Source organism: Corvus brachyrhynchos, unplaced genomic scaffold (genome assembly GCF_000691975.1).
Source record: "Corvus brachyrhynchos isolate BGI_N302 unplaced genomic scaffold, ASM69197v1 scaffold70, whole genome shotgun sequence".
Classification (NCBI taxonomy): domain Eukaryota; kingdom Metazoa; phylum Chordata; class Aves; order Passeriformes; family Corvidae; genus Corvus; species Corvus brachyrhynchos.
In genome coordinates, this window is record NW_008236217.1 from 1306561 (window position 1) to 1317535 (window position 10975).

The 10975-nt window shown below is 36.3% G+C and overlaps 1 protein-coding gene across 1 annotated transcript in view; it reads left to right on the forward strand.

The window, feature by feature from the left end:
• The window catches only part of TARBP1 (TAR (HIV-1) RNA binding protein 1), a 34172-nt gene that overhangs the window by 21988 nt on the left and 1209 nt on the right, over positions 1-10975 (forward strand). Inside the window, exons 20-29 of the mRNA XM_008643282.2 lie at positions 1994-2114; positions 2938-3048; positions 3612-3761; positions 4903-4989; positions 5554-5750; positions 6262-6343; positions 7680-7851; positions 8097-8288; positions 9240-9364; positions 10497-10633. Of these exons, the coding sequence (XP_008641504.1) occupies positions 1994-2114; positions 2938-3048; positions 3612-3761; positions 4903-4989; positions 5554-5750; positions 6262-6343; positions 7680-7851; positions 8097-8288; positions 9240-9364; positions 10497-10633 (1374 nt within the window). The remainder of the gene's footprint in view (positions 1-1993; positions 2115-2937; positions 3049-3611; positions 3762-4902; positions 4990-5553; positions 5751-6261; positions 6344-7679; positions 7852-8096; positions 8289-9239; positions 9365-10496; positions 10634-10975) is intronic.

The following is a 10975-nucleotide window of genomic DNA, read 5'->3' on the forward strand; positions in this document are numbered from 1 at the left end:
GGTTTTGAACTCAGCTGTTTACAATACAATCGTGGAATATCATGAGTAGTAGGAAGGGATGCACAGAGAATGTATTCATAATCTTTTTAAAATACTGGTAAAAGGGTTGTACATCACATTATATTCATAATTCAAATACAAAAGATAGAAAAATGCTAAGTATTTTCAGGAAAATATATCCCACTTGCTAATCTGATTATGGCTGAAATAACTACTTCCTCATTGTCTCACCTCATAAAAGTAATACTTTCTAGGATGCTGAGCTAATATATATCTTATCATTGTAAGCAAGACAGTTAGGAAACTCAAATTTTAATGGAGCCAGATTTTGAGCTTGGCTTTTTAACTTTGGTTGCAGGCCCTTTTCGTGTGTTTACTGCCAATAGGCTCTGCCTCCAGCTTTTGAAACAGGGATGTTAGCTACTGGATTGTTGAATTTTTTTTCTAGTTTCACTCCCATCTTTACTCAGTGGAAGAAAGTCAGAGAAAAAGTTCTGTCACCTTGCTTTCAGAAGAGTTAGTAGTTTATAAAACCTGAGCTTTAAAAAAATTCTACTGCAAAATGTGAGCAATGAGACAACTCTTAGTTAAAAAAAAATTAAAATAATTTATTGAGAACAGAAAAATTGAAAAATTACAGAAATTAGAAAAATACAAAAATTTGGGATCCTATGGCTCGGTAGATGGTATGCCCCAGGAGCGCAGGGATTTGAGATCTTCTGGCTGAGATAGCACTGGACCTCAGGTAGAGAAAAAGGACTTGCAGTGCTGGGCTGGCTTTTAGCTGGTCCAAAAGTCAGGAAAAAAAATTATTAAAGGCTCCTTAATAGGAGTAAGGCTTTTAATGCCCAGCACTGATGTCCACCACAGCTACCCTACAGAGAGCGTCTCTCTGTCTCGTTGTTTTGTAGTGCCTTTGCTCCGCCCATGGCCCGCCCCTTCAGTTTAAAGTGATTGGTGCTTTCCCTTTGACAGATCATCTCCATCCACCAATGGCTCATCGTTGTCAGAGGGGTGGTATCAGTTGCACGAGCGTGGCCTGCAGGGTAACGGCTATGGGGCTAAAAATAGCTGCTGGCTGTTAGAACTGGGGTTTTTGGAGTTAGCCTTGGAACCAAAGTGCAAGTAAAGACACCTAAAAAAAGTATTAAAATACATCCAGCACATCTTAGAACACTTGTAAAAGTATACAGTAAACACAGGAAAGGTAACTCTTATGGTGTACAGGTGGTTTGAAGTTTGAAAAGGGAGCAAGTTGGTGATTTTTAACTGGGGAATTTTTAACTGGGAAGGGTGCAACTCTCTTAATAAATTACTTTGAACAATTGAAAACACTGATAATGGAACTTGATTTTTGTACCTGGGCTGATGGGTTAATTTTAACATTCAATTTAAAAATATTTAACTCAAAATTAATTAATTAAAGCACTTAATATGCAAAGACCAAGCACAAATAGGGATTTCATGTATGACACAAAAGTTCACTACTCCGGTGTTTTCTGCCAAGAGCTTTTTGGTAATCATGTATCTTGTTGTGACAGTCTGCAGCTGTCACAATCTATAATGTCATTAATTTTACTCTTGCCATAAGTTATTCTAGATGTCTGTAATTAACTGATAGGAATAAAGTGTTGTTTCGGACTAGAATATTTGACCAAACTGTAAGCGTGAATTAGTTGTTAAAAGATTACAGTTTACAGGCACAACATTTCAAAAACTTTTTGATACAGATTTTTCTATAGAAAATTTTTTTAAACACCTAGATGTTACTAAAGAACTCTAGGTAGACTCAGGGTCAAGTTGTGAACTCACTAGTTTTGATCACCAATTACAGATTTTAAAATTCTGGTTCTGGATATTTGATGTTGTCTCACTGCAGACAACTTGATGGCTGTATGTTCAAGATGATGTGTGGTGCTTTTTTATAGTTTAGGAATTATCTTTATGTCTAAACAAGTAGCATTTGATTTTTATTTTTATTAATATTTTACAGTACAAATCGAGATGATCACTACGTTCGTGTTTGTGCTGTTAAATTTCTCTGCTTGGTGGACGCATCAAACATCTTGCATAAGGCGTTTATGGAAGACATTTTCATCAAGCTACTTGATAAAGTAAAATTCATTTCTCTTGGTATAGAAATGTAGTGTTAGTACCATCAGTAAAATGCGAAATAATTACAGTTGACAGGATGCTTTTATGGTTGTTTGTTTAGCCTCTCTAGATCTCCCAAGTAATACACTTCTCTTTGTTAGGAGACAGAAGTTAATTTGGCCAAACCAAAATAGTAAAAATTGCCTTTTGGTTTTATTTCTCTGTTTTTAGTGGATATTTTGACTTCCTGGAACATTATCCAAATTGTAACCATTGTTCCATTAAGAGTCTTCCATTGGGCTGCATTCTGAAGTGCTGCATTTTACTTTAACAATTGCAGACTGCCTCTTAAATTGAGAGAGCCGTTGTCTCCTTAGAATACCTTTATAGATAGAAATCATGGAGAAGGTGGGGGTCCGGTTTTCATTTATATCATAGCTGCTTCTGCATTGGCAGGAGTCTAAAGTCAGTGGTAAATTACTGCGGCTGCTATTAGAACATCATCCATACATTCTGGTACTATTGAATTCTGCTTTTGTCTGAAGAACAAGGAGTGGGTAGGTCCCTCAATCCTCTCAATTAAGAACTGCAGAAGAATGATTAATATTTGTGTTGTGAGATTGACCAAGCGAAAAAAGGGAGCTTTAGAAGGTATTTGCTTACTTTATTATTTAATGATAAGCTTCAGAATTTAATTCTTAATAAGTTAATATATTTTCCTACACTTATGTTCAGTGCTGATCCTAGCTGTGCAGTAGATGCTGTTTTCTTAGTACAGAAAAGTGTATTTACATGTATTCAAATGTAAAGGAAGAATGGGCAATAAACCTAATTTTCTTTCAGGATGAACTTGTATCCAGATCTAGAACACGATATTATGCCAACTCTTTACAGCATAGAGTTAAAAACCGGGTATGGCAGACACTCTTAGTTCTTCTCCCAAAGCTTAACCAGGTATTGCTCTTCACTATTAATTTGCAAATAAATAAATATGTACCTACTTTCAAGACCTAATTTGGTGTCATGCAAGCTGCATCTATTAAATTACAGCAGGGTATAAAAGGCACGTAACCTGTGGCTGATGTGGAAGTTTTATGTAGTATAAGTTCTGTGTAGTTTCATTCTTTCAGTCTGAAGTCATGGATTTATGATGCATTTCTAGAGGACACTGGAAACTGATTCTTACATTTGTGAATTTTAGGAGGCCGGATTGTTCCTGTTAAAGCTAGCTAAAAGTTTGTACTGACTAGCTGATTGAAAACTTTTCATTTAGTAAAAATGTTGCTACTTTATGAACAGTCAAGAAACTGACAAGTGTTACTTTCATCAAATGCTGCTTCATAAGAAAATATTTGAAAAGTACAATAAAGAAATTAGATGGTTCTAAAATGTTTTAATTTGCATATTAAAATATATATCTGGTAGTATGATAAAGGTGAGAATGTTATGGTTTTTCTTTCTCTATGGAAATAATTCTTAACAATATACTAAAGGATTGCCTGATTTTGTTTTCTCAGAATTTTTTGTGTGGAGCTCTTGACAGAGTTTTTCAGGCTGGATTCAGTAATAATCAGGCATCTGTGAAATACTTCATAGAGTGGATTATCATCTTGAGTCTACATAAATATCCCCAATTCCTTGATAAATTCTGGGATTGCTTTTGCTATGTAAGTAAGACCTTTGTCATTCACTTGAAGAGTAATTTGAACAAAGAGGGTACAGTTTGTCTTCCCATACCTTACTTTCTGTGTATTCCAATCTTCCTTTAAAAGCAGCGGGCTGTTGAGTAGTTCAGCTTAGCTTGGAAGTGAGTCTGAGCAATAACCTGAGACATTTAGAAATTTGTGACGTAAAAATGGCCCAAGTGAATTCCTTCTGTTGAGAGATTTCCTTTTTTGATGTATTATTTTGGGCAGAGTAGAGCTGGCATAGCGAGTCAGAGTAGTCCAATGTAAGAGCCATCAGGACCACATGGATGCCCTAGATCCTGAGTCTGAAGGTCTGAGTTACTTGTGGTTTCCACAGCCTACCTTTGTCTTTTTTGTCACATCCTTTGTGTCAGTGAGAACATGACTTGCATAATACTTATTCAATTTGGAGCTTTTAATGTGGAATTCTCTCACAGTGGAGTTCTGTAATGAGATTTTAAACCTGAAGCAGGGTTTGAGTGATGATACCCAAAAGTGAAAGGGTTGACTGAGGAGAGCTGACTGTTTCAGAGTTCCTTCCAAAAGCTCAGGCTGTTGGAATTGCTGTCATTTTAGTAGATGATAATCTGTTGGATCAAAGTGATCTCATGCTGATACCAAATGTACTAAATCACAGTGGGGCCATTCAAACCATCAGAGCAAGCAGAAAACACGTAGATTTATGACAAAGGAGTACAGACTGTGTTTTCAGAGGCTCTCCTGGTGTTGAGGAATACATGTAGTGCAGGTGGCTTGGTGTGCAGCTGCAGTGCGAGCCGTGGATTGAGCTCTGGTTAGCGGGGCCCCCGGCAAGAGGCTGTGGAGTGGTGCTGACCCTCTGCATTCCTGGGGGAATACAGTGAACTTGGGTTGAATTTTAGCTCATTTATACCACTGTATACTTCATTCTGATTGAAGTGTCACTAAAAAGCAAGCAGCGTGTTAGGAAAAATTAAATCCTAATAATATCAACCTTGCATTTTAGTAAATTTGGCTGTGGAAACACGTAGATTTTAAATGGTGTTAATATTATTGCATGTGCAGAATATGGTGCGAAATATATAAAGTATAAAAACGTTTTAAATATGCATATGTCTTGTTAAATTCTTTTTTACTTTAGGATGAAGAAAAGCTTAAAACAAGCATCTGCACATTTTTATCAGTGTTGGCCCACTTTGACATCATTCTTCAGAATACCTCAGAGAAGGTACATTTCTCTTAAGAGTGTTCATTCTTTATTCACTTTCAGTGCATATAGAGATCTGAATTGAAAATAGACTGCCAAAATGGTTTAAAGATCTCTTTAATACTTACTTCCTACTAAGGTATCCTTTGTTATGCAAAACACTAACTCTTCCTGTCACCTCTGTAAAATACTGGACTCAGGAAAATTAGCAAAACTAGCAGGTGTTCTGGATACATAGAGCCTGATTACCTGTGAAATTTTCTAGAATAGCTAATCCAGTTTTAACTAAACATGTGGATGCACCTGGGTTTGTTTTTCTTGCTGCTCTTTTAATCAGAAGTAAGTAGAGGTTTCCTCGTAGGCAGAATAATGATTTTTAAAGCAAATGAATACATTTTCAAAAAACAAGTGGGGCTGTAGGTTTTGTCCGAAGGAGATGGAAAGAAGGAAATGATTATCATGTTCAAAGACTTTTGCTTTCCAAAAGGCTTTCTTTTGAGGAACTTTTTCTTGGGCCACTCATAACTTCTGAATGGTGCATTCAGATTTGACATAAAAGAAGCTTCTTTGTCTTTGTTTCTTTAGAAGCCAGCTTTGAAGAAAGCCCTCATAGTTGTTCTGCAGTGGTGTTTCAACCATAATTTCAGCGTTCGACTTTATGCGTTAGTCGCCCTTAAAAAAATCTGGGGTATGTGCAGAATGCTGCATGTGGAGGAATTTGAAGCTCTGACACCAGTTATTGAATCTAGCCTTCAACAAGTGGAAAACATGCACGGCACAGGGTTAGTAACATTTTTTACAGCTTAACACTGTTCTTCTGAGCCATTTGCAGCAAGTTACATTTTCTAAAATATCACTTGATAATTTTTATGGGGTTTTATGGGGTTTTTTTAATCTCTGTTTAAAAAGAAGTTGGTGTGGGGAGACGTGAAACAGAAAAAAGCAGCAACAAGAGGAGTCTTGACTTTATTTTTTTTTTTTAACAGCTAAAAGCTGGCACTGAACCATGGGCTAGTATCCAGTTTCCATGGGATACTTCTTGCCAAACTCACACCTTTTGATAACAGAATTTGAAGGTGTGTTATGGGCCTTTCTTGAAGCGTAAATAAAACTCATTTCCTGAATGCTGTTGGTTTTTTAAAAATGGGCCTGTACTTAATTATTGAAGTACTTTCTTTCCTTTACAATATATAGTAAATAAATTAGGTTGCTTTATGCCAATCTGACAATTGAAATTTTCAATCCAGCACATTGCCTTTTTAATGTCTCTTATATAACTTTCTGCACTTGCAGGAACGCCAGAAGGAATTGGCAGCGAATCCAAGATCACTTCTTCTTTGCAACATTTCATCCAGTTGAGGATTATAGTCTAGAGGCAAGTCCAAGACCGCACTATTTGTCTAGTTTCACAACTGTATTTTTTCATCTCTTTTGGTATCTTCTAATATGGGATGAAATTATCAACTATTATTCATTTAAAACCCCGAAAAATTACTTTGCCCAGATTGTGATGGGTTTTAGACTAAGATTGCAGCTTAGTTTTTCTACTTGATATTATGTTAAAAACCTAAGAAGAGGTATGTGTGATGAACGTGCCTATTTGTGGGAGTTAATCAGTTTTGGATTTGTGACTGGGAAAGTTCATTCTAATAACAGAAGACCATCTACTTAATTGAGGTAGTTTATTAGGACTTTTAAGGCATCTGTTCTCAGAAGTAACTTGAGGTTGCTTAACTGGATTGTCTGATGTGAGTGGGATACAGATACATCACTTCCAGAGCACCGTTTTCAGCCATCCTTTATGCTATAGCTCAAATAACTAACAGCTGAATAAACATTGAGGAAGGAAGGTAAAAAATAAGGGTGCAGATAAATATAAGAGACAGGAGAACTAAGCTCAAAATACAAGATAAGCATGGGTGTGAATGGGGTGTATGTTTTGGCAGAAACAGTGCCATCTTTGATAAAAGAAATACTTTTTTAACTGATGCTCTATGAAGTATTTTTATAAATAGAAATATGCTAAATAGTGGAGAGTAAAAGTCCTGAACAGGAGGAAAAAAAAGAGCAAAGCAAGACTAGTATTTATGAAGCATTTAAATGTATTCAGGGTGCATCTTCACCTTTGTCTTGAAGGGTGCATTGGGATAAACAAAAAGTCTGGGTTTTAAACTCTTTGACTTACTCAGTCTTTCCCTTGGGATGCATGTTTTTTCCTCCTTGAAAAATCACGGTTAGCTAGCTGTGTTGGTTGTGCTGAGTTGGATTTTACCACTAGATTTTAATGCTTTCAACTATTTTCCCTTTGACTTTAAATCAATCTGCATCCTTTACTAGAAATTTGTAAGGATATTTGAAAACTCTTTAGTGTTACACTTATGAGATTTTCACTAGATTGTGCTGAGAGGCATAGTGTTAATTCTTTGATACTCTAAAAGTTCAGAATCGTAATCAGTGCAGATCCTCAGGAAAAGTTTAATTACAGAGAGAATGAGACTAGATTTACGGAAGTTTTGGATAGCACTATAAGTAAAGTTGTGAATATTGAGAGACATACTGGTAAGCTGTATCAAGTACCCAGAAAAACAAGTATGAAAAGCATAGGAGGCTAGATAATAGACTAGTTCAGTTAAATTACCAGGGATTAATTATCTGGTTTTGCTTGCTCTAGTGCTGCTCTGCTGATAACTCTGTGTTGCATTGCATTGCAGACGATATTTTATACTCTTCCCCGCCTTTCGGAACTCGCTGAAGATGAATGGATCTCCCTCTCTAAATTTGACAGATTCACTGACATTCCTTTGCCACCAGCATTTCAGGGGTACCATTCCCGAAGGGAACTTCGTGATCTGAAACCAAGTGACTGGTCTCAGCAAGACATGGGTAAAATACAGCCAGTCTATGTTTGTTAATTACTTGTATGGAGTAGCTGTGTACATCTGTTCAATCTGACCTCTGGTTTTCAGCTGAAGTAAATTTATATCTATGTGAGTAGAACATGCACCATAAAATAATAGTGGATGATGAATGGTATCTCCAGTATTACCATTTGGATTATCTTCTTTATTGAAGCACTAGTTTCACTCCCCCTTGCATACCCATATGAATAATACAGTTTGTTGTTACAGGTTCACATTCAGCTGAAGCAGACAGCCAGCCAGAGTGGACTGATGTTCAGAAAAAGATTATACCCTGGAAGAACAGTACTCCTAGTTTAGACTTGGAAACGGCTTTTCAGGATCGTGCTGCTAAACTTGGCAAATCAAACAGCAGATTGATTGTGGTGGCTTCACTTATTGATAAACCTACCAATTTAGGAGGTAAGGTTGATTGCACATTTTCAAACTTTTATTTTACACCTTGGTGCACACTTAGATAATGGAAGTTAATTTCAGTTTATGTTGATAATTAGAATGTTACTTAAGTACAGCTCAGAAGAATAGATCATTATCCTGAAAAAAACTGGAAGCCAAAGAAAATACTACCTACTTCAGAGAAAGGGGCCTTCTACAGTTACATTTTAAGGAAAAAAAGTAAATACTTTCACATGGCATGCATTAATTAAGTAGAATTTGGCTGTAAATCATGCTCAGTTTCTTGCTGATTTTATATTTGCTACAGTTGAATTTTTCAACTGTGTATGCAGTTAGAAGAAATTATTTGCTTTTTCATTTTTTTTCTGTAATGATGAAACCAAATCTTGTAAACCAGCTAGATTCTCATGTCTGTTGGACAGCAGAGCCCCATTTCCTGATTAAGATTGTCTTCACAATGTGTCAGCTGTGACATAATAAATTCTGCAAATTCATTATTGCCATGGTGTTCGATGTTGTTAGCAGTTTAAATAGCTGCAGTGAGTAATGAAAAGCCCACAAGCTGGTGCTGTCTGCATTGTAATGCTGTTATGTGTCATCCTCTTGAGCCTTTCATTTAACAGGTACTGGATTTAAAGCTTAAGCTTGTGTGTGGATGTGTCTAATCACCTATCCTTGCTAAGGCTTGGACACTTAACCCCTTACTTTGTGTAATTAGTATTGTAAAAGCATGTTGTCAGACACAGTGCTTTTCTAATTTCTGTCTTTCTGCTGAGTTACAGAACATTTTCTTCCTGTAATTTATATGGAACAAGGTGTGGCTTGGAAGACCTGAAAATAATTAAAAGTATAACTAAAGTAGCCATTTCTCTTTCACATTCTTTGTAATTTTCACTTTGTTTTCTGCCTTGGTGTTCATTTTCTACACAAAAATCACTTTATTTCTTGTTTTTGTAGGTTTGTGTCGTACAAGTGAAATATTTGGGGCATCTGCACTAGTTGTTGGCAGTCTTCATTATATACAGGATAAGCAGTTTCAGCATCTGAGTGTTTCTGCAGAGCAGTGGCTCCCCCTTGTTGAGGTGAACGGAAACATTTTGATAGCTAAAAAGTGTACTCAGCATCTTCAGTTTGTCACATGCATAGTTCAGTTTCTTACATTTTTTATATTGAAAAAAATACCATTTTGTTTAATGGAAGCTCCTGCTGTTATCTCTGACACTTAATCTTGTATGTTTTGGGTCAACCTTACAAAAAAGAATTTAGAAAATACTTGCAATTTCTTACTGCTGTGATAAAACTGCTTATGTGAACTGTCATTGTTACATCTTAGTAGCGGTGAGTTTGAATTTGATGTTTATAAAAGTTGGACAACACTTCATTTTTCTTGCTTGGTCCACTGCTTTTGGTAACTTTCATAGGGATAATCTTCAAGTTTGCCTGCAGTTTACTTTTGCCAAGCTTTTAGAACTTATTACCACTTACAAAAATGAGGTTATCAACCTGTATGTGTAGTGTTCGGTAGAAAATATTTCTGTGATATTTTATAACAAATCACTTTTTCAAGGTCAGCTTTAAGTGATCTGAAACATCCAGTGTAAATTTTTCATTCCATGCAAACCCCATTGTGTTCATTTTCAGCCTATTTTCAGAACAAGATAGCTGTAGTGTGTTTTGCCTAAAACAGAATGCTGTTTGGATAATCTCTGTGCATAAATGTACTGATGGTAGAGCTGCTGTTGCATGAAGAAATTGGCATTTTAATACAAATTAGCAGTTTAGAGAGTAGGATGCAGAGAACTAAGAAATTCTTCACTTTGAGCTATCACAAGTGGCAGTGCAGTTTCAGTACTGCCTGTTCTGTGGTATTGGGAAGGAATTTCAGGTTAAATAACAATTATGCACCTTGTCCCTATGCAAGAATGATTCTTTCACATTCAGATGTAAGGCTTGTAGCTATCAAAAGCCTGGAAAAGGCCTTTCTTCATTGTATTGGTGGGGGTATTTTGTGGCATTACTTAACCTTTTGTGCTACTACTGAAGAGCTTTTAAAATGTTAAGCTATGTACATGGAGAGAGTCTTCGGGGATAAAAGTCATTAATCTTAAAAAGTGTCCAAGTAAATTGGTTTTTTTTTTTTTTAGAGTAACTTCAGAAGTTTACAAAAAGTGATACTTAAGTATTTTTCTATTTCTCTCTACTTTTAATGGACAGGTGAAACCATCTCAGCTTGTTGATTATTTACAGCAGAAGAAAACAGAAGGCTACACTATTATTGGTGTGGAGCAGACAGCTAAAAGTTTTGATCTTACAGAATATTGCTTCCCAGAGAAATCACTATTATTGCTGGGGTAAGAGCACACACAGTTTTGTAAATCTGCCTCTTGCAGTCCATCCCTTTCTCTAGTCAGTTTGGTCATATGAAAACCAAGTGACACTGGTAAAGGTGATTTTAGAATGGGAAATGACTATGGAAAGAGCAGAGCTTGTCTTTGTGTGCTAAGGACCAGGAGGTATTGATATCTACTGAATGACCCTTCCTATCCATAATAACCTATCCCTACACTGTAACTCCTTTTAATAATGGGTGAAGGTAGCAGCAGCATGGGTTGTATTTTTCTGGGAGTGCTAGAGATATCATCTGTTCAGTTTGGTTACATGGGGCCCTGTATGTGTGGGCTGTGGTGAGCTCA